Below are 23,972 nucleotides of genomic sequence, written 5' to 3'. Positions count from 1 at the left end.
GTGCTTCTTGAACCACTCTGTGTTTAACCTGTTTTTCCTGATTCTATTAAGTGATATTAAGTTATTGCCTCCAATTGAAATTTTCTGAAAATCTGACATACTTAACTAATTTGACCTAGTTGACCTCTGATAAGCTTGAAATTATGCAAAATTTCCCATAGATTCAACATGTTCATACATACCTTTTCACCCACTGAATGGGACCCAAAATTTAGGATCCTCCTATAATATTTGATTTAATGTGAGCACCTATCCACAGCAAATACAAAATGTTCACATTTTCAAAAGGATGCACTATAATTTGGTTCACATCAAGTTTGGTAGTGACGTATGTGTGTATTTCGCTGGCCCAAGCAGTGAATTGCGCGCGTCAAGTTAATCACGCAAAGTGTACACTCATGCGCACAAGAGCGATTTGTCGGCACACTTGCAGCGCAATCGCGAAAAAGCATTGACGTCACTACCAAACTTGAAGTGAACCAAATTATCCCTTTTTCTGCATTGCTGTGGTCAGTATAGCTTCTGTTTATTAATTTTTGTTGCATGTAAAGCGCATTGCTCAATTTTGGAAATGCGCTATATTAAGCGTCGTTTGTATGTATGTATAAGGTTGCCAGCAAACATTCAAAGGTTATTAAACATTTAATAACATCGTAAAATGTTGCTACGGTACCAAATGGTTGCAATTGATGTTATTAAAATTACGTTTGCAACTACAATGTAATGTTATTAAAATGTTGACAACATTTTTACAGTATAACATTTTGTAAACAATAATTATATTTTCTTACCATTTTTGATACAAACTGTTTTAATTAAAAACATTTTTATGATTTTCAAAATAACAGAACCTTTGTAACTGATTAAAACATTTTTAATTATTTCAAAAAATGTTTTAAAAACTTATTTCAGTTCTGTGAACAAAGATTAATTTTTAACGATGTTCTATCACTCTGAAACTACACATTGCTATACCGTCTATAACTTCAGAATGATAACTTATCTCAAAATATGCAGTTGGCCAATTTGCAATGATCATAAAATGACATGCTGAACTGTAAGGCAAAAAGAAATTAAGTCAAATATCACATAAAATTGTAAAATACACATATTTTTTTTCATAATTTTGTCACAGGTAACATTTAGATGAAAAACTTTATAGAATGGCCTTGCAATTCCTGAGATGTGATAATTTACATGTTCATGCTGCAGAAACAATTAGGAAGAAAGCTACATATCTCAAAAATCTATTTTCCCCAATTTACACCCATTTACTGCATCATGTGCATCATTTCATTTTTGACAGTGTTGTCTTTGAAGTTAGCATCGACCATGACAATCGGTATGAAATTGCAAGAGCCCCTCCCATTCCCCAAATAAAGCGACATTTTCTCAATTTAATATATATTTATTTTCCTTCAATGGGTTCACATACAACACTGCAAATGTTATTGATTCGTTTATATGTCTGCACTGATGAAGAACCAGATCATAAATACGCCTGATTATGATTGTACATAAAAAATCATCAACTCCCCACTAACGCAATAGCACTCTTTACATTATCTGTACATACCAAAATCTCACATTAACCAGTATATAGTTGAATATACAAAATTCTATCAAACTGAATGTGTAAAAAGAACGATCATAATAACATATGTACTCTAGACACCCATTATTATATAACATGCAATTACTGGTACATAAATTTCAGCTACATCGGGTATTATTATGGCACATAATTCGTATCAACCCATTAGTTATTGAGTTTCATGATTCTTTAAAATTTATTTACAATGAAAAACATGGTGATGGTATCATTCTATTTTTACATGTACTGAGTGGTTATTTGAGGTGGGTTATTTAGTCTACACATCTAAATATCAATGATATAACCTCATCAAAAACATGTAATCATGCTTCTTTTCTCATATCAAATGGAAAAAGTTCTGGTTGGTCATCTTTTATCTGGCAACTCTTAATATTCAAGCAACATTAGTGTACCCAAAGTTGAGCGGTAAAGTTTGTTTGGGTTATACATGCATAAGGCAAAAAAAAATAGAAGACTCATAACACTGTGTATTGATATAGATGTGGTGTGCACGCAGTTGGGCGCAATGCTTACGCGTGCATTGCGTAATGCACGACTGGTGCACGCTTATGTGAATTTACGCGGGCGTGAGTTGGGACTTTATTGACGCCTGCACTGCAGTAACAAAAACCAAATAATTTTCGCCTATATAAGCCAAACAAACTTTAACACCAGGTTTGATTTCGCAGTGGTAGATTCGAATCAGTGCATTTACATGGTTGCATTGCCAGCATACAAGTACTGACAAATCAATCGCTCCTCTATGTGTGTGCATTCCCCCTGCAGGATTAGGTTAGCCCACACAATTTAATCTGCCACTGCAAAATCCAACATGCTGTTACTCTCAACTTGAGCCGAGACACACTACAAAAGTATGCACTTATTCTTATTAATCCTTATTGATAGTAATTAGTATTCAGAAAATAGTGCTGTTTATTTCAAGTGAAAAGTTACCAGGTACATGCATGTATGAACATAATTAAGGCCTAAAACAAAGCGTTTGATAGACATAACCCAACAACCCAAATTTTGGTAATAATAATCAAGTTGTGGTCAGAAAAAACTTCAAAATTGCATGATTAAGTAAACCAAAGTTGCGTTTGGGACTTTCGACTATGATCCAATAATAGTTGACTCTCTATTGTGCCATAAAAGGCATTCCAAAGTTTATAAGGTTTCTTTCTTTAATCAATATCAAAGGAACCTTGGTTTATTTTCAATTAGAGACAGGATTCAATAACGGATGGATAAGCCTATTTTGTTTTTGTCCGTTACACCAATCACACAATTTTTTATTTCAGGCCTCTGTAGCCCATTTGGGCTGTGATTCACATAGCCTTGCAATTGATCTTATGGTTGATTTATGACATAATACCTCATTAAATCAAGCGTATTAAGATCAATTGAAAGTCTTTGTGAAAGAGGCCTTGGTGTACCAATGACTTCAATCACCAGTTTAAAAGCACAACCCAATACCCAGTCCCATTCAGTGATTTGCTTGACCAATAAGAACTTGATAAAACTTTTTTGGAAGTTTAGAACAAGTATTTAAGATTGAATTAGAATTAAAGTTTACAGACATTGATTCTCACACAACCAAGGTTGTCAATTTGAAAAATTTTGAAACCAGGCAAACTACGAAGTTTGCTACATATATCCAACAAGAACTGCTTGATACTGGGATCATACTGTAAACATTCATTACATCAGTAGAAACTTACCATGTTTCATGAAAAAAGACATGAGCTATCAATATTACCGTATGCCGAATCCTGCCCTTAGGCTGCGATCACATAGAACCATACGGTATTCACTATACGAAATATGCTCATTCGATCAGGCTGAGTTCCCATAGTATACTCCTACATGTGAACTCAGCCTGATCGAATGAGCGTATTTCGTATAGCGAATACCGTATACTTCTATGTGATCGCAGCCTTATGCAAAGATTCTCTATTTGTGATTAAAGCATACCATTTTAATGGTCAAATATGTCAAATCACTGAGAAGGGACTTTTAGTCTCCATTAAATTACTAGTATATCTCTCGAAATTAAGGATGCTAGTTCTAAAAGGGGATCAAGTCACATTGAGTGCATTTCAAGATAAACATGCAATGAACAGGGTCAGAATTTTGGCAAGAATCAGTTCTCGCAAAGATTCTCGTAAACAGATCTGTGTGAATCAAAGTTGATTCTCATAAACTTTTGTAGTTTACACAGAAGTTGATTTGCAAGAATCAAATAATTCCCGCAAATTTATTCTGCAAGAATCAAGATTGATTCTTGCACTGTGAAACAAAATTCTGACCCTGCATGGTAGATATAGTATGGATGAACATGTATTCAGTTTCAATGCAAGGTAGTTATTAGTTATTACACTATGGAACTTGCAAAGACGGTGTACTTAGATAACCTCCTTGTAGCAGAAACTGACACTAGCTCCATTTCCATGACTTTGTGACTTAACCCCCTTTTAGAACTAGCATCCTCATTTTTTTTCATCACATGATCACATCTTACTTACAGTACAAATTCAAATGGAAATTGATTCATAATCAAGTTTCAATCATTCACGACATATTTCACAATAATTTCATTATTTTGCTTTACAATTAATTATAAATACATTTAATTCATGCCCAGCATGCCTATTCAAGTACTGTACTACACAAGCCAGGAGAGCTTGGTTCTGATATTGACATTAAACCAGGCCTGTATGCAGGAATTGTTTTTTGGGGTACGGATTTGGACAAAGTAGACTTTTCTTTTGAAAAGTGGACCTTCCCAAAATTTAGACCAAACACTTTGCAAATTGGGATTTTTTTGAGTCAAAGTTTTTTTACACTTTTGCAAATTGGGGCAGGGTGCAGTGTGCCTGTGTACGAGCCTACAAACAAAATCACTGCAATAACCAGTGTTCAAAGTGGTTGTCCGTCTATACCAGACAATAAATACTACACTACTATAGACTTTCATTTGACTTTCTCGAGGCAGTAGATGTGGGATCAAAGGCGCACGATGTGGCACGAAGTGACTGCGTTTAACAGGCGGTGTGCCTTTGATCGCACAAGTATCACACACAGACGCTACTGTCGTTAACTGTCCCAAGGAAGCCAAATGGACTTTATAATTAATTTATATTCTTATTGCTGATGGTCGCATGTCACAAATAGGTCACCCAAAAATGGAGGGGCCGTAACATGAAAACGCTTTCTTCGCACTTCAAGCTTGGTTTATTCTAAAAGTATAATACCTATTGTAGAATGTTTGGTGTCATTTTGTAGATAATTATGTTCTTTATCAAACACAAAAAACCCCAAGTCAATTGGACAACTACTTTGAGAGTTATACTTCAATATGTAACATGTGTCAATGGAGGGGCAGGCGGGTGAGCAGGGCGGGTGAGCCCCATAGGATTGTACACAAAATTGTGAAAATATGGCAAACTTCAAACCTTTGTATCTTAAAAAGTACAACTAGCATGGACCACAAATTGCACATATATAATCCTGGACTGTAGATCTACCTCATAGTAGATCAACTGTAACAAAAGATGTAACTAATTAATTGCTTAATTAAATGCTAATTAAGACAGTTTTCCCTATATGTTACTGTACAAAGTGTACACGTAATGCTCCGACATTTCTAAATGGCCTATCTCTTGCCTGAGACACCCTGCTTATTCAAAAGTACACATATTTTTAAGGAAATTTGATGAGGAATTCAATTATGCTATTAGTTTTAGTGCCAGACATGGAGGAAAAAAGTTTTAATTGATAATGTCATACAAATTCTAAAATTATTTTACAATTTTTGACCACCCTGTATGTTTAACGCAAGAGATACCAAAGTTTTTCTTCATAATTTGTTTGAAGGGCCCATGCAATGTCTTTCTGAATCCATATTTATTTTGAGCTACATAGCTTTCAGAAAAAGAAAATATGGGGTTTACCATGACAAGAAAGATGCTAATTTTGTTGATCTTCCACCCTGTATATTTCTTACCCACCCTGTATTATGATGTTATACTTTGTTAATTTGGCATCCTTGTAATATAAGCTTTCTAGAAATATATACTTATAATGGTCTAAAATGTATTCATTAAAAGTTGTGTTGAAGTGAATCAAAATTGGTGATATTTTTATCATTTAACATTATGTTACACAAAAGATGACCAATTCATGACATGTGACCTGATACCCTCAGAGGTACGCTGCCATGCAACTACTTCATCGGTACTCTCTTTTTAGAAATCGGAATCACATTTACAGTACACACACACAGGACTGTTGTTGCACTGTCGAGTAGCCACACAGTAGCTGGGTAGCAGTGAACCTCTGTAGGCGACAGTGCTATAAGAATCTGGTAGTGTAGATGTGGACAACCTAAACTAAAATGCATCAAACCTTTGACGAGCGCGACTACCGTGATGTTGCAAATTCGGCGCTAACAACTCGTACGGCGCACAGTTCATTAATAAATTTCCACTCGGCAACAACAGATCGCCTCAGCAGCCAATCAGAGACAAGTGCGTGGCAACGCAGTAAATACGCGATGTATCCTTACAATACGCGCTCGTCAAAGGTTTACTGCATTTTAGTATAAAAGACATTAAGGTTGTCCGGGGAAAGATCAAATATCCGTACACTAAGCCTAGGCAACCAACCAAAGGTTTTATGATATCCTACAAACGAAAGTCTGTTTGGGGGGGGGGGGGGACTGGCTAAAAGGTCCAAATTAAACATGTTGATCAAAGTTGATATTTGTTTACAGGTTTATGGGGTTTTTTTTGGTTACATTTTTAATTTCAAACCTCTACTCATTTGTTTCTGCAATACTCAAACCAAACCAATACAATTAAATACAAAGAACTGCAATCCATGCATGTGATTCAAATATGCCTATTCTGCCTACTATGTAAGTCACATCAAACACTACTGAGCACTAAATCTTTGTTGATCTTCACTGGTTACAGGATATTGCTGCTGCTGCTGCTGCTGTTGTTGCTGCTGCTGCTGCTGCTGTTGATCTGGTGGTGCTGGTACATACCTTATTGGCTCTTGGGGATGCGGTGAAGCACTGATCACATACTGAGGCTGATCTTGTCGGTCAAGAGGGATAGCCATTACATGTGTAACACTAACGGGAAATGGTGGAATTATGTGCCTTGCTATGCTTGCAATGTGTGGCTGAGATTCTTGCGATTCTACCGTGTATGCTGGTTGCTCTGGTCTTGGAGACATTGGTGACATGAGGGCCCCTTGCTGTTCAGAACGTGATACAAGCACAGGCTGCGTATGTATGATCAATGGCGGCTGCTGATCTTGGCGGGGAACTTGGATCAGAGGAGTCTGTCTTGTCGCCATTAATGGGGATTGCTGCACTTGAACTGTACTTGTGTATGTTGGCCGAGTGCTATTTAAGCTTATGTGTGGTAGTGCTTCATTGCGACTAACAATGAGAGGCTGGCCTGCAGCAGATGAAGTATAGACTTGGTGAGTGGCAGTGGTACTTTGAATATGTATCTGAGCTTCTTGTGATTGATGTTCTTGTTCTTGGAGTTGTATTGTATGGGACTGGTGCTCTGGCTCTATACTGTTGATGTGAGGTTGAGATGTAGCTGGGTATGGGGACTGAGTTCCCTGTCTAAGCTGCTCTGGAATAACCATCTGGGCCACTTGTTGGCGCTGTATTTCTTGTCGTCTGAGTTCTTCTTGACGTCGCAGCTCTTCCTGGTGATGAAGCTCTTCTTGTCGACGAATTTCTTCCTGCTGATGAAGCTCGCCTTGTTGCCGAAGTTCTTCCTGTTGCCTAAGTTCTTCCTGTTGTCGAAGCTCTTCCTGATGCCGCAGTTCTTCCTGTTGCCGAAGATGCTCTTCGTGCTGACGAAGTTGCACTTGTTGCTGAAAAAGTTCCTGCTGTCTGAGGTGTTCTTGTTGGCGCAACTGCTCCTGTGACACCTCGTATTGCTGCTGCTCTTGACTGCTAACTTGCGGCTGGGGATGCTCTTCTTGAGTATTTACAGGTTGTGGGCTGGCCTGCACATGTTGCTCAGGTGTTTGTACAGGTGTTTGTACTTCTTCAACTTGAGTTACTTGACCTCCCAGTTTCTCTTTTATTTGCTTCTGCAATGCTTCTTGCTCGAGCAGCTGTTGCCTCAAAAGTTGCCGATGCTTCTGCACTTTCAGCTGGCGTTCTTTCTGCTTTTCTCTCTGGAGTATTTGTTCAGGTGTTAATTGTGGCTCTTTTGGTTTCGGTTCTATTGGAGGGTAATGTTTATCAAGTTCCTCACCAAATTTATTGCATGCTGGCATGCACAGTGCAGCGTGCAAGTCCATAAGATGCATGGCTAGTTCTTCATGAGTGTCAAAGCCAAGATCATCTTTCAGCATAATCCACCTCTTATGCGTGTCTTGAGTGCCTAAGCTGACCTTGCACAGATCCATCTCCCTTTTCCGTTTATTTGTTTCCGGTTGAATCATTTTCAAGTTCTTTGCCTTATTTCTTTTACGTTTTGCTTGCAGTATGGTTAAAATAGCTTTGTCAAGACTTTTTCGTGATCTGTTCTGCAGGGTCAACACACCCAGATTGTCAGTTTGCAAAGTTTCCGCAACAAAGTTTCTATCTATATTCAGTTCTGGCGATTCACTACGTGGAGGAGCAGAAGGAGGAGGAGGAGGACTCATTACTTGAGGAGGTGGTATTGAGCTTCTTCCAGTTGAAGGACCAGGGGAGGTTGGCAAGCTTGATACTGAGGGATGTGGGGACTGCGGTGGAGGAGTTGGCTGAGGATGAGGATGGTGTTGAGGAGGTGGAGTTGGATGTGGAGTAGAATGTTGTTGTGGTGGTGGAAGACCTAAGAATTCCAGAAAAGGCCCACTGTTTTGGGCGGTGTGTGTCATATGCTGCTGCTGTTGCTGCTGACTTGATACAGGTGGTATCATGTGATGTGATTGCGCAAGATGAGGAGGAAGCTGGCCTGGAATAGGGAGTTGTGTTGGGAGCTGATTATGAGGCGGCATCATTTGATGAGTCTCAACAGGATGACTGGTAGGTGGCATATGATGCCCAGGAGGGGGAAACTGTGCTGGCCACTGTGGTGGCCAACTGGCATTTTGCATTTGCCTCAGTGCCATATCAGCCATTGAAAGTTCCTGATTATTGTCATTTTGAATCTCTTTCTTTTTGCGACGTCGACGACGTTTCTCAGTTTTCGGAGGCCGAATCTTGGTTGGATCTCTTTTCCTACCTCTTCTACCAATGGGTGGCAAAAGTTGCTCCTCAAGCGGTACTGTCAATGACACTAAACCAGCTTCCACATAGGCTTCTAACTTTTTCCTGAAATCTCTCACTGTGCTCTCATGAATGCCATACTTCTTTATAGTGGCCCCACTACCGTGAATAATTGCATGACGTCCAATATCAAGTCTTTCTTTTTGGGTGTAAATTTTGTAATGTCCTCTCCTGATTTTGCCGTGCTCATCACGAGGTCTAGGCGGCTTAGGCTTTTTGGGCTTTGAGGGACGTCCTCTCTTTCCTAGAGATGGCAATTCTTGCTCCTCAAAAGGAACTGTTAAAGACAGTCTACCAGTGGCTACATGCTTTTCCAACTTCATCCGGAAGTCACGCACTGTACTTTCATGGATCCCAAATTTCTTAGCGGTAGCCATGTGACCATTCATGAGAGCTTGACGTCCAATTTCTAAGCGTTCAATTTGAGTGTAGCTGTTATAGTGTCCTCGTAATCCTCTGTAGCTGTATCTTGGCGAGTTATAATTAGGCTTGATCATAGCTCCTCCCTTTTTGGCACCCTTAGCTTTCCCTTGGGTCTCCATGATCAGTCTCTCCGTTTTCTTAGGGTCAGTTCTCAAATTGGCTTGTTTTCGTGCTCGGCCTCTAGCACCACGTTTTCTTCTTTTAGGTGGCTTATTAAATTCTGAGAAATGGAGTTCAACGGTATCAGAATCTGCATCAGACTCGGACTTCACGTAGACAACCTTTTCACTTCTTTTTCGCAGTGTTTTCTTAAATGCTCCTTCACCCACTGTAGTTCCATTAGTTGTTGCAGAGCTTGCCTCTGGTTGTGCTGGTTGTGGTGTTTCTTCTGGCTGCTTTTGCTGGGCTTCATTTTGTGACTGGTTGCCATCATCAGGATTAGTTTCATCAGCAGCTACAACATCTTGATTGATATTATCAGGAGGAGCCGCTTCTTCAACCACCTCTTGGGCTGCAAGAGGTGGTGGCTCGGGTGGTGCAGCCATAACCGGTGCCGGCACAGCCTCCTGTGCTGCAACTGGTGGTGCTGCCACCTGCGGTTGCTGATTGCTCCAATCTGTGTATGGTTGCAACTGCACTGTGGTCTCTTCTGCTGTACCTCCTTCTGCATTATTGCCCTCGGACATGTTTAAGTGGTGTAAAATGACTTGAGGAAGACCAGATTTATTGTTCCAATGGATAGACCTCTGGCTTTATCATCTCAAAGAAGTCAACTGTAGAATTTCAAACAAAAGAGAAAGGAAACACATTAATTTGATTTTAAATCTCATTTTGGTTTTATATTCATTGGTTCATTTCTTCATTTCAAATCAGGGGGTACTCTCTTATATTGGCCATGGCCAATCAACAGTTTTCATGGCCTCTCAGACACTCTCTACGCAATATACAAATGTAAATCTGTTATCTCATTTTATTCATTTTCCATTCTTATAAACAAACAGATCTCCACTCCCAATATTTGGTTCAAATGCTCCTATTCTTTAGGACTAATTTTTAAAAACAAAATCCTCCCAAATTTGATAATTTCTCTATATATTTTTGCTTATTTTTTCTTCAACAAAGATGATTTTCATTCTCTCAGGCCCCTATCTTGTTTCTTAAGCTAAGACCCTCCCAGTTAAAAGAAAATGCAAAGATTTGGAGAAAATCATAAAAAGCATGATTTTGTCCCATATATTACGACCATTTTTGGTGAATATTTCTAGAAGTTGGTCAAAATTCAAAAGTATAAAATGCATAAATTCCTAGATCTTCAATCTTCATAGTTCATATAGTGGAAACACATACAAATTTGTATGAACTTAAGGTGGTACTACACCCCTTGATAAATTTATGACTATTTTTGCCTTTTTCTCAAAAATTGTAACACACTGGTAACAAAAGTTATGCATAGGGGCAAGGAATCCAGTTACTACACTGGAATTTCAGGGATTCAAGACAAACGGTAGGCCTACGTTATTTATGATAAGAAAAGAGAGGTGCCGCTAGAATGTACCTCATTTCTTAACCATTTGTCTTGAATTGGATTCCTTGTCCCTATAATATATGTAACTTTTGTTACCAGTGTCTAATAATTTTTTGAAAAAAATGCAAAATTAGTCACAAAATTTATCCTTTGTTGCAAGGAGGGGGAGCTTTACTCACTAGGCCAGCAGATAACAGGTGTCAGACCCTGTATGATACCATTTCAGCATAGGATCATACATGGTCCTGCGCCATGAGTTGGGATACCTAACTTTGGCGGTGGAATAACACTTTTCCACTTTAAGGTGATGTTTATGATGTCATATATTTTCTATAATACTTGTCATACAATAATAAATTTAGTGTTATTTTTTAAGAGTAATCTATACTCATATATATCCATAGCAATAAATAAAATTGGTTCATATTGTTTCAGTTTTAATTAGGATTAATTAATTAATGAATTGGTGATTGTGGTGGCGGCTAGGGAGCCGGTGGCTATAGCCTAGGCAGCCATTTTCTCTCTTTTAAAATTTTATTTTAAAGAAAGGGGAAGGTCCATGTGTCATGAAAACACAATTTCTGGATTAACAGACCCATATAAATAGACACCAAAATGAAATAAAAAGCTTTAAAATAAGAAATTAACATATTTTTAAATACAAATATATTTTTGAGACCCCCTTCCTGAACATGGCATTTTGGCCAGCACCAGCTCATTTCTTGGCCAATTTTCATTTTAAAAAGGTGTCAAAATGCTCAGAAAAACAAGCCTCATCAAGTAAGATGTTACTTAGCTGCAAGATCAAAGCCATTGTAATTTTCAAAATTTCCCATGTGTTACCGAAAAGTCACCAATTCAGATTCAAATATATTTTATTTATTTATAACATTCAGCCGAAGCCAGGCTAAGCTCAATAGTGCTCAGAGGCTACTAAATTCAAGGGATGCCATCTGGATATGGCGGGGACAGGAATACCGGAAGAGGTCCGATTTTAGATGCAGGAGGAAACCTGGAGCACACAGAGAAAACCTATGAGGACGAGCATGGATCGGCAACAATAAGTTGCATAAAAATGCCCAGCTATTTATAGGGTATTATGATTTTACCTGTTTTTCTCAATATTATGTGGAATCAAAAGCCTGGTTTTGATGAGAACCGAAGGTTCTCCCAAACACCTTTTGCGAGAACCTATAGGTTCCTGCAATTGGTTGCGAATTTGAACCCCTGTTGCTTGCTAACATTTAAAGCCTGAAAGCATCACCACTAAAGATAGACTAGCAATCACTTGCACATGAAGAGACCTGAAACAGGGTCTTTATAAGGCCAAGGAAAGTCGATTTTGAGTTTCCCGTCACCCGCCCTCAATTCATTTTCTGACCCTCACTTGAATTCATTATCGTGATTTTCCAAAAAATAACGATAAAAACTGGTTATATTTGCAAAAAGAATTATGAATATCCCTTTATTTTTTGTGGAAAAATCAAAAACAAAACAAGCATTTTGCTGTCAACCTTGCAGACTCTTTTTAATATACTTATGAATCTCATTTGGACTAAACATCCATCTTCAAGTGAGTGAGCGGCAAATAACAACACATTTTACATGCGTGTTGGTCATATATAATGAAAGGCAGAAAAATAATGAATAATGAAAAAGTTACCTCACTTGTTTTCCAAAATTATGTGACGGGAAACTCAAAATTGACTGTTAGGGGCCTAAAAGAAGAGGAAAAAAGCTGAAAATGCTCAAAAAACGCTGAAAAAGAGCGTAAAATTATGGTAAAATGGCTCAAATTGGGCTGAAAATAAAAGAAAATGTGTTAATTTCCAGGGACTGTCTTTTGGAATTAGCAGGAGAGCATTAAATAGCTCTTCTGAAGCCTTCAAGGAGAGCTGTTTAGAGCATTTACAAGCATGTACGAAGACAATGGTCAATTAAGGAGAGCTAAAAATCACTCTCCTATATCAGATTTAAGGAGAGCAGTAGAGAGTGATTGCTCTCGCTCTCCTCAAAAGGCAGTCCCTGAATTTCAGGAATAAAAAAAGAGGAAATCAGCTGAAAAAAAGAAAAGTTCCAGGGCTGTGAAGAGCTCATTTCTATATGTGTTAAGGGGTACTACACTTCCCTGACCAATTTTGTGCCTAATTTTACATTTTTTCTTAAAGATTTATATTGCATTGGTGACAAGTAAGATATTATATGTATATTATAGGGGCAAGGACTACAACTACTGCATTAAAGATTCAGCAACTCAAGGCAAGCAGTTAATGATTTATTGATCAAATATTGGGTTTCCCTCATTTTTGACTGTAACTCCACAACTGTTGTCTCACAACTTGTCTGTGCTGAAATAAAATTTCCAGTGCAGTAGTTGTAGTCCTTGCCCCTATAATAAACATATCTTACGTACCTGTCACCAATGTGCTATAATTTTTGAGAAAAATGCAAAAATAGGCACAAAATTGGGCAGGGGTGTAGTACCCCCTTAAATCCACAAACACATGTGTCTGCTTTACACGATATACTATTGCTACATGTAGGTATTATAATTTCAGTTTTGATGCACCATTACAAAGCAAAGAGTGGATGGATACACACAGGCCTTGTCTTTTGAAAATGGCGAGTGACAAATCACTCTCCTCAAAACTTGCCAGGTGAGCTGTAGGCGAGTGATTTTAATCACTTGTATTATACACATGTCACTTGTATGACCCACCCTAGGACCCCCGGGGGATGTGCGTCATGGTTGGGTCATTTACCAACCAATTAGTGACGCAGGGTACGGTCATTTACTCAATATGTAAAGGTCACAATATACCCCGAGGGTGCGCCAGTGTCAGTCACTTTACCTAGGTGCGTCAATGGTTAGGCGATCAGTGTCAGTCAAAATACCTAAATGCCTAAAATGGTGAGTGAAATTTGCGTCATGAGGACAGTCATAATCCTTAACATGTGCGCCACAATTTTGACCAGGGCTCAGTCATTGTCGGCAAATGTCAGTCATTGTTTAAACGCACATGTGGGTCATGGTATAGTTAAATCCGACGCACCTATGTAAAGTGACTCACCACTCCCGGGGGTCATAGGGTGGGTCATACAAGTGACATGTGTATTATTATTACACCAAATGTAGGCGAGTGATAAAAAGCTCTCCTCAGCTTCATTTTACGCGAGTGATCACTCTCATACCATTTTGCATTATTTATCACAGAATATTAATCAATAGTATAACATACAGCTAGCTGTACATGTACATGTAGCTTGGCGCCAGCATTGGTGCAATCAAAGTGGTGAATATTTAGCATCGCATTTTATGTGATACATTTGTAGAATTGATAGGCCTCAACAAACACGAGCCAATCCTGTCTAAAAGTGAGTTTTCTTATATCTAAAGATTGGTTGCACATTCATGAGATGCTAATTTCTATTCTGTTAATTTCTGTTGTGACGAACAGTCAATTCAATTCTCTCTCACTTCACTGGACAGTGGACATGGTCATGCCATGGTCAAGGTGAATAACATCCCGTCAAGCGTCGCTGAAGTCATTAAAAGATTACGTGTTTGTATTGTTCTCAGAAAAAAACCCAGGTCTTCTACCTTTGCCTTGGCGCTCTAGCTAAAATACAGCAAGATAATGTAAGATAGTAGAAGTAAAATGTAAGCATCTCGAGCTAGGCCTCAATGAAAATGCATGGCAGTGTGACAACTTCAGTATTTACATATTTATATAAGCTTTAGAAGAATAAAATAAGATGATAGCTCTTCATTCCATGCATAATATAATATCAGTATTAGTTTCCAACCATGCACGGACTGCACGAACATGACGGATTTAATGAAAAGCAACCTACATTTTACACCACGCTCAGCCTGGCTAAACCAAGCCTGTTCCGTGTTGTAACAAAAATTCTTCCCTTATTTGGAAGTAAAATTCGTTTACAAATACCCGGTATGCACTTTTCATTTTCAAATAGAGAGATCACTAAAAATTAATGAAACAAACAATATAAGATTTACCTTGATATTTCGACTGAAACACGGAAATTTTTGCCTTGAAAATTATGAAAATTTCCCCACGCTAAAATTCTTTCTGCACAATACAATAATATTAGCATTAAAATTTACCGTCCAGACCTTGCATATACGTCATTTTGGAAACTTCGTAGCTGGATTGAAGTATCTTATATATTTTTAGTTATGATTAAATCTAATTAAAGTTGATTAATTTTCACTTTTTATTTTTAGTTATATCTTTCATTGATCAAATTAAATTGAGTTGTGACAAAATAATATCTTTATTATTAATTTCAACCTGCGATTACATTGTCAACATCAACAGCTCGTTATACTTTTAAATGGCCCTCAATTAGCTATTCCCGTTTACTCCCTCTGAAATTCTGTTCTACATAAAAAATAACGCGAAACAAGCCCACTTTTTCAGTGTACAGGTTTTCTGTAGGAGGGCGTCCTAAATTTAGAACAAGAATATTCTTTAAAAGGTAATCATCGCCCGAATCAAATCTTATAATCTTGTGAACTTTCATTCAAGCCATATTTCTGTAGACAAGGGTAGTCTTCAGTGAACGGTTCTTTTCAGAGCCACCAAAACCTTCAAATTTAGCAGATAGGCGAGGTCTGCGTGTTTCTGTAGACAAGGAGCAGTCTTCAGCGGGGTCTTCAGTGAACGGTTCTTCACCCGGTTCTTCAGAGCCCCCGGGTCAGAGCCACCGTCCAAATCTTTATATTAGCAGATAGACGAGATCTGCGGCTTATTCTCTGTTGACAAGGGGCAGTCTTCAGTGAATGGCTCTTTTCAGAGTCATCAGTAGACAAGGGCAGTCTACATGTCTCATTCTTAGGTAGGCCTACTTTGTCCTGAAGAAGTCAGAGCTACTCCTGGCGAAAGCTTGACAGTTCTAAACTTGTCCAACGGCGAACCTGCTAAAAAAACCACTAATTGTTAAAAAAAGTGGGTAATGGTGAATCCAACGGACGAGGACACAAAACACATCAAGGATCAATAAATGATACAAGAGGATACCTTGAATAATAACAACAGGAAAGAAAAAAAGCAAGGGTACACCAACTTGATGTGGGGAAACAGTAAAATGCAGACTAGACAGTATGCAGGGGGACAAAAACAGCAAACGTAGGCAGAAGAAGTAGGCAAAGTTCGATAGCCAAAATTACCAGTTCAAGGCCCACAGAAGTAAGTGCTGAACCTGCAAAAACAACAAGGATCAATGGTAATACAAAACTGCACTAGAACAAGTGATGAAAATCACTGTGCATATAAACAGACACGCTAAACCAAACATCCAGAGTAGGCACAAAACAGGCAAAGTTCGATGGCCAAAAATTGCCAATTCCAGAGCCCACAAAAGTGTCAGGAAAACAGTACACAGTGATTTTCATCACTTCCAGTGTACTGTTTTCCTGACACTTTTGTGGGCTCTGGAATTGGCAATTTTTGGCCATCGAACTTGCCTGTTTTGTGCCTACTCTGGATGTTTGGTTTAGCGTGTCTGTTTATATGCACAGTGATTTTCATCACTTGTTCTAGTGCAGTTTTGTATTACCATTGATCCTTGTTGTTTTTGCAGGTTCAGCACTTACTTCTGTGGGCCTTGGAACTGGTAATTTTTGGCTATCGAACTTTGCCTACTTCTTCTGCCTACGTTTGCTGTTTTGTCCCCCTGCATACTGTCTAGTCTGCATTTTACTGTTTCCCCACATCAAGTTGGTGTACCTTGCTTTTTTTCTTTCCACTAATTGTTATGAATTCCCGTCGTAAAAGCCTATCCCACAATAAGCCATATAACATTTCTGTAAAAATAGATTAGTATTTATTTTCCATAAAATGTTAGCTTTTACTGTCAGATATGTCCCTTTAATTTTGAGCCGAAAAAGCATAGAAAATTGGAATTTACTACTAGCGCCCATGCATTACTCCCACGTATTATGTAATACGGTACGATCCTCTGGTGTGTGTCAGTGCCGCCGAGAGCCATTACGGGCCCGGGGGCAATGTGAACGCACGGGCCCCTTTGCTCAGTGATGACGGTGCAGGAATTCATAAGTGTGGGGGGGGGCAACAGTGGCATACATTTCTTTGTAACATGGGGGAGGGAGGTTGGTGTAAAATCCTTGAACATATGTTGCAGCGGAGCGAAAGTAGCATGTTTAGCTGCCAATAATCAAATATGAACATTAAAGGAGCCAAATGCGCGCGAAGCGCGCACAAATTTGAAATTTGAATGGCATTTTGCTCCCAGATTAAGTTTATCTGAACAACTTCCACGCGAAGTGCAAAAAAATTGCCAATTTAAAGCCAATTTGAAGCCAAAATGTTTCAAGTATGAACCGGTTAATTGAAAATGCGCGCGAAGCGCACGGAAATTTGTAATTCGAATTAGCAACTTTTGCTCACAGATTGGACGTATTGAAACAAACTCCGTGCGGATAATGATCAAATAATAAAGTGAAGGGCACAATGCGCGCGAAGCGCGAGAAAATGTGCAATTTGTGTTCCCACGATTAACCTGCACTCCCCTGATTTCTCGAAGATTTCATTATATCGAGGATGATCATTTTGGCAAAAGCAAAGTGTAAATTCAAATGAAATATTTATTAGAGTGTGTGCTTCAAAGGCTATCTTGTATTTTTTTTTTATAAAATACATGTCTCTTTTCTTGGTTTTTTACGGGCCCGTTACTTTTGTTTGGTTTTTATGGGCCGTAAAAGAGCAAAGAAAACATATCTTATAATGGACGCGTATAAAAGGCAAAGAAAAGAGACCATAGTGGGCCCGTAAAAGCAAAGAAAAGATACCATAGGCCCGTAAATGAAAAAAAAAAGAGACCTTAGTGAGTATGTAAAAAAGCTTAATAAGCAAAGAAAAGATATATACCCTAATGGACCCATAAAAAAAAAAAAAAGAGACCTCGGAGGGCCCGTAAAAAGCAAAGAAGAGATACCATAGGCCCCCGCATAGGCCTAAGAAAAGAGACCTTTGTTGGCTCATATAGTAAAGCAAAGAAAATATGCCTATTGCAAGGTATTTTTTACGGGCCCCTGAGGTCCGTTTTCTTTGCTTTACTGCCCCATAGTAAAGTGTCTTTTCTTCACTTTTTACGGGCCCCTAGGACCCCGGCCTGGGCCCCGGGGTAACGCCCCTGGTTACCCCCCCTTGTCGGCGGCACTGGTGTGTGTATGTGAGTATCCGGCGCCGTGTACGTACCGTACTGTGCATACGTGTTCGACTATAAATATTTCCATCGTAATAATAAAACGCCGGTTCCAGTGTTTTATTCAAAATCTCGGATTTTGACAAAACTACAGCACCTAAAGTCTTGATAATTTGCAGAGTATCTAATATTGACTAAAGTACATTACAATCGTGTAAAATCCAGAATTAAAAAAAAATTTGAGGGCGTTCTCCTCAGCAAATGTTCCCGGCAAATGTTATGCTTTAAGGGGTTGTTTGGAATGACAGGTGAGTCAGGGGTCAAAAACAAATTTTTTACCTTTTTGACCTCAGCACATGTGTATGTATGATCTGCCATACAAAAATTAAAAAACAATACCTCAAAGTATCATTTTTTTAATGTTTTTGTCATAATCACGCTTTTCTACAAATTTCATCTGTTTGTACCGGGGGCGTGTCTGTTGCCAGGTAGGCCTACATGACAGCATAGACGCACGTTACAACCTTGAATAATAATACAGAATGACGTTATATTCTTCTTAACCTATCTTAGAACTGCCTATTATTTCAATTGTTATACTGTTCTGGTTGGTTTATTGCATATACTGTATAGAAGTTATGCAATATGACGTCGAGCATGACAGAGTCATCTTCATTCAAATAAAATTCAGGTACCCGTAAGGTACCACGGAGCAATTCGCACGATAATACAATAAAACAGATGAAAGGTATGAATGGTTGTGGAATCGAATTGCAGACCTGTCCCTCTATACCTTAGAACTGCATCTCGTAGGCAATGGTAGGTAATATACCAACCGGAACGATATAACAGCATGTCTTGGTCTCAATTCAAGATGTGCAATTTGGACACACCTATACTCGTTGGCTGATTTATACTTCAACAGTTCCTCAAAGTGATATCAGAAAAGCCACTATCTCATCTATCTCATTGTTCATTGGCCCGCAGTATGCAGCTCGCCCTGGGCACTCAACTTTAGAATTGATGGGTATATGTGCCTACATTTTGTACAAGCGTCGCGAAGTAGGCGCATATCAGTACAAAACGTTGGGTTTTTTTTTTTTAAAAAGGGTCAATTATGTACAATCAAAATGAAAAAGGGGTCATTGGGTATAATATTTTGAAAACTGAAGGTGCCTGGTCATCGGGTATAGTCGGCTTCAAAAGAGGGGCATATATTGACAGGCACATACCGTCACCTCTAAAGTTGATGCCCCCGGTGCTCGCATTATATTTTGTTCATGGCTCGGCTTTTAAAACTCCCACACATCACAATAAGGCTATTGAAAAGTGTATAGAATAGCTAATGATAGACTGGTCCCTGCGATTAGTCGCGGACCCGAGCGACAATATAGTAAACACATCGAGTTTATAACACAAGTGACAGTAGTCGTGAATTATGGAGGGTTTCATTGAACTTCTACCAGCAAAATATGGAATAATTATAACACAAGACACCAATCGAGATGATGATACCAGCCATAATGGAAGGCTTGTATTTGACCTTCTTATGAATCCAATTTCGTGGCGAGAAGTTAAAAAGGTAATGTATATTTCAAGAAATTTGGGTTCAAAAATTCCGTATCAGCTCGTATCATCAATTCCGTAAATATGGCGTAAAGAGGCACAACTTGACAATAAACTGAACTATTTAAACGTAAAGGACGCACTGGATACACATAAATTTGTGTTTCCTTGCTGGCGGAATAGTTGTAAAACTCTTTTTTGTCAAAAAGTTGGACAATTTATGAATTATGATTGGCAAAATAGCGAAAGGAAATAGACTTTTCCAACCATGTAAAACTACACTGGGTTGTTGACATGGTCGACATACATTAAGACATACGCATGTTCCTAAAGTAGGAGGTAAGTACTATAATTAATTGTTTAAAGTGCTCAACATACCAGCAAAAAGTCATAGGGTCATCAGAGTACAGGGACTTTGTGAAATACTGGGTACAAAAATAAAGTGCGTGAGCCGATATGCAACATCAAATATAAAAGCCGATTTACATAATTTCCCATGACCTTACAGAAGTGATCGTGCTCAAATATAAAACTATAGAGTTTGGTCCTTGATATGCACCATCAATTGTGTACTTGTGATCAATATTGCTAGGCAAACAATCACAGCAAACATGCCAAAATCCTCCCATTTCTCCTCCATTTACACACATATAAACCCATCCCTTAATAATGCCCATCATCAGCCCATGTGTTCAGTTCTATGGGTAAGTTAGTTGTTAAGTTGAAAAAGTACAAAATCTAATTGGTTTGTTCCATTTTTTAATAGGTGGGGTGTTTTCCTATTTTTCACTTTTTGAGAAAAGTGAAAATGCGTTTTTTACCCACATTTTGACGCAAGAAATAAAAACCTTCATACCTTTTAATTTAAAAAAAAAATTCACAGGTTAACTAGTTTCATGCAAGGTCAATTAAATAAAGTAATAAAAAATCTGAAGCCCCGGAAGTGGACTACTTTTTCCAAATTCTAGAATGCAGATGTTGTAAAGATATTGAGTTTTATTGGTTTTGATTGTGTATTTTCAATATAAGAAAATCCTTTTAAAATATAATGTCTAAGATGACAATCAAAGGTATTTTGACGCCTGGTTATAATTCCATTATGATACAGAGGTAGAACATCTTCAAATTTGCTTAATAATGGACCAATAATATTGAAAAAAGCTAGAAAATTAGTATTTTCAAGATGATCAAAGATATAAAAAAAACCCATTCACAATCAAAAATATACTCTGCAGGTGTTAAGGGGGTACTACACCCATGTGGTAAATTTGTGACTATTTTTGCATTTTTCTCAAAAAATAATTACACACTGGTAACAAAAGTTATGTATATTATTGGGGCAAGGAATCCAATTACTACACTGAAATTTCAGTGACTCAAGACAAGTTCAGTATATATGATAGGAAACAAGGTACATCCTAGCGGTACCTTATTTCTGATCATAAATAACAAACGACTTGTCTTGGGTCACTGAAATTCCAGTGTAGTAATTGGATGCAAAAATAGACACAAATTTATCGAGGGGTGTAATACCCCCTTAAGGTGACATTACTCTTTAACGGATATGAACTTAAAGCGTAAATAAAAAAAATCCTTTAAAAAGGAATGTGAGCTTGGTCGTGACGTGGTGAATTCTATGGTGTTTAGATTTGATATTAGAATGATTTTTTTTTCTAGGATAGAGGGAAAGATGATTAAATGCAAAAGATATGTGTTTGATTGAGTGGAGGATGTGTAGGCCTACAGGACCGTTTTGGATTTAATTAAATTGTATTGAAATGAATGGTAGCTTCCGTGTCAATTTTAGACTATGCCATAGTCGATTTTTGATAAATAAAAGCATATTATTAATCATGATGAAAGCATTCAGTTGAATTCGAAATTATACTGACATTTATTACATCAAAATACTAGTATAAAATTTTGAAGAAAAAGTTTATATAATTATATTAGTGAAAGTAAAAGTAAAGTGTACGTGGGCTTATATTATTGAATGCAACATATCATAATGTCATAAATATATTGGCACTTCAATACTGAACAATTCTGAATTTAGAATCTACCAGTTTATTAATCGCAAAAGTCCAAGTTAAAAATCGACTATGGACATTGCATTCTAAACGGGACTTTGAACGGGCAAAGTCCCTAACACACGCACTGTCAATCATACTTGTTTATCAATCCAATTTAACCGCAAGCAAATACAAGACGCGCTCATGCACTTACTGACGCGCTCATGCAATTACACAACACAAAGGCCGCATAGTTGTGTACAGGGGCTATTTTAGGCAAAAAAAGTCACTGCACGTTTGCAAGTTTAGTTACTTTTGCCGCAGGTGTCATCAGGGTCGAGGGGTAGTCCCCTTCGAGCAGGGTTGGCGGAAGCATTAAAATTTAGAGGTGCAAGCATATTTTGTACAGGTTTGATTTTAGCCTCCAATGAAGGTGTGAATTTCGGTATTGTGGGCTAATGCGCGCAAAATTGTGCAATTTTACCATATTTTTGGCCCAAAACACAGTATTTTTCGTATTAAAACGGTACTAGCAGTAAGAACATTGGACCAGTCATGACCTTGGATCCATAATCCAAATTCTCTGATCTGGGAGTCTTTCATAGGACGATGAGTCCTTTTGTCATTGCAATGTTTGGCAATGTGAAGCACTGTTGGTCTCCAAATAATACAAATATGATCACTCTTTCCTAATGCCGAAACTGGTATGGGATCTTTGAAATGTGAGCTAATATTGGTCATGATAAGATCTAGTGTGGCTTCACCACGAGTTGGAAATGTAACTAGTTGCTTGAGGTTACAGTTCTTAAGAACATTGTTCACATTCATTCTGTTAAAGTCCCCCATTATTGTGAATCCTATTTCGGGATATTTGGTATGAAGAAAATCCATGGATTCCAGCAGATGTTGATCGAGAAGATCCCGATGAGGCGAGTCGCGTGGAATATAGACGCCACACACAGCGATGACAGAGACATCTCTGGGGAGTCGTTTGGGTTTTAATAGGACCCATAAGCACTAGTTCATCTGGGACAGCAATTTCCTGGATCTCACTGGCAGCAATATTGGATTTGACGTAAATTGCCACACCGCCACCCCTTTTTTGGCTGCGAGATTTAGTAAAAAGTTCGTAGCCTTCAATTGATAGCATGGTGTCAGGAAGGTCTTTGTGAAACCATGATTCGGTGACAACGCCAACATCTATGTGTTCCTGATCTAATAAGTGTTCAAATTCGTCAAATTTATTTACTATTGACTGAGCGTTCGTTAGCGTGGGAAAGTCACTTCTTGGGCGTTCACGGTGGGATTCCACGAGATGGGGTTTGAGGTAATTGCCGCAGATTAGACAAATTAGCACCTTTCTGAGGGGCTGCAGGAAATTGATGATGGGCATTATGATTAGGGTTCACGATGACCTGAATTTTTCTCTGCAGAAATTTTCCCGCACGGCAACCACGGCGTTTAGTTCTTTTATAGCGTTGAAGCTCATCAAGTTTGATTTTAAGATCTTGTGATGGGATCAGGAGGTCACTGTTCAAGTTTTTGAGGGCACACGAGGAATACGAAATTCTCTCCATGTTTACAGAAAACAAGTCGAGTAGCAGGCCTACAGATTGATGAAGTTTCTGTATGTTCACCGTCTTAGCCTAGGCAAATTAAACAGTCATTTTGCACAGGGCTGACATTCGTGACACTTGGGCGGTGGCGCTCGTGTTGACTGGAAATAGTAATGTCAACCTTATATACAATAATGTGTTAATAGGCGTACATGATATAGCGATGCAAAGGTGAAGAATTCTGACAGGTCAGAATGACAAGGAATGATTGTCACCAAAGTACACACCTGCAATGGTTCAGCTTTTAGTTTATGGAATAACTGCTCCGGAAAAGTTGATGAAGTAGCCTATATTCATTGCACGAAAACAACACAAACAGACGAAGAATTGAGTGAAAATAAATGTTGAATCGGGAACCGAATATAATAGGGCCTACGACCGGCTGCAGCTAAAGAGCGCGAGGCCCATTTCTTTAACAGACTGTTTTTCCAAAATCAGTGAAGGGTTTATCACTGACTGGGTGCTGGAGGATATTCAGGAAAAGATTGACCCCCAACAGTATGGTAATATTAAGGGCATATCCACATCGCACTATTTGGTCAGCCTTCTTCACTCAATTCACCAAGGTGCTGACAAAGTCAACAACATTGGAACGGTGGTTCTGACGGACTTCTCAAAGGCGTTCGATATGATTGACCACAATATCCTCATTAGTAAGTTTATCCGCCTTGGAGTCCCGGCTTGGAGTCCGCAGATCCATCGTTCCATGGTTGTGTGACTTTGTCAGTAACCGTGTCCAATGTGTGCGCTA

At 38.5% G+C, this 23,972-nt stretch overlaps 1 protein-coding gene across 2 annotated transcripts; it reads right to left on the bottom strand.

The window, feature by feature from the left end:
• Positions 1-728: 728 nt before the first annotated feature.
• LOC140154834 (uncharacterized) lies at positions 729-14,937 on the bottom strand. Of its 2 annotated transcripts, XM_072177424.1 has the most exons (4): positions 14,858-14,937; positions 5,789-10,084; positions 4,009-4,744; positions 729-3,755 (listed from the first exon to the last, which is right to left on the bottom strand). In XM_072177424.1, the coding sequence occupies exon 2, from the start codon at positions 9,995-9,997 to the stop codon at positions 6,530-6,532; it is 3,468 nt and encodes a 1,155-aa protein (XP_072033525.1). In that variant the 5' UTR covers positions 9,998-10,084; positions 14,858-14,937; the 3' UTR covers positions 729-3,755; positions 4,009-4,744; positions 5,789-6,529. The 2 variants fall into 2 exon arrangements, with proteins under 2 accessions (XP_072033525.1, XP_072033524.1); XM_072177423.1 differs by having other exon boundaries at positions 729-4,744.
• Between the last annotated feature and the right edge of the window lie 9,035 nt (positions 14,938-23,972).

Source organism: Amphiura filiformis, chromosome 6 (genome assembly GCF_039555335.1).
Source record: "Amphiura filiformis chromosome 6, Afil_fr2py, whole genome shotgun sequence".
In the NCBI taxonomy this organism is placed as follows: Eukaryota; Metazoa; Echinodermata; class Ophiuroidea; order Amphilepidida; family Amphiuridae; genus Amphiura; species Amphiura filiformis.
Note: the sequence above shows the minus strand (reverse complement) of the source record. Positions and strands in the feature narration are given on the sequence as shown.

Excerpts from the sequence above, each read along its gene's own strand:
- LOC140154834 (XM_072177423.1), bottom strand. The coding sequence starts at position 9,997 with ATGTCCGAGGGCAATAATGCAGAAGGAGGTACAGCAGAAGAGACCACA.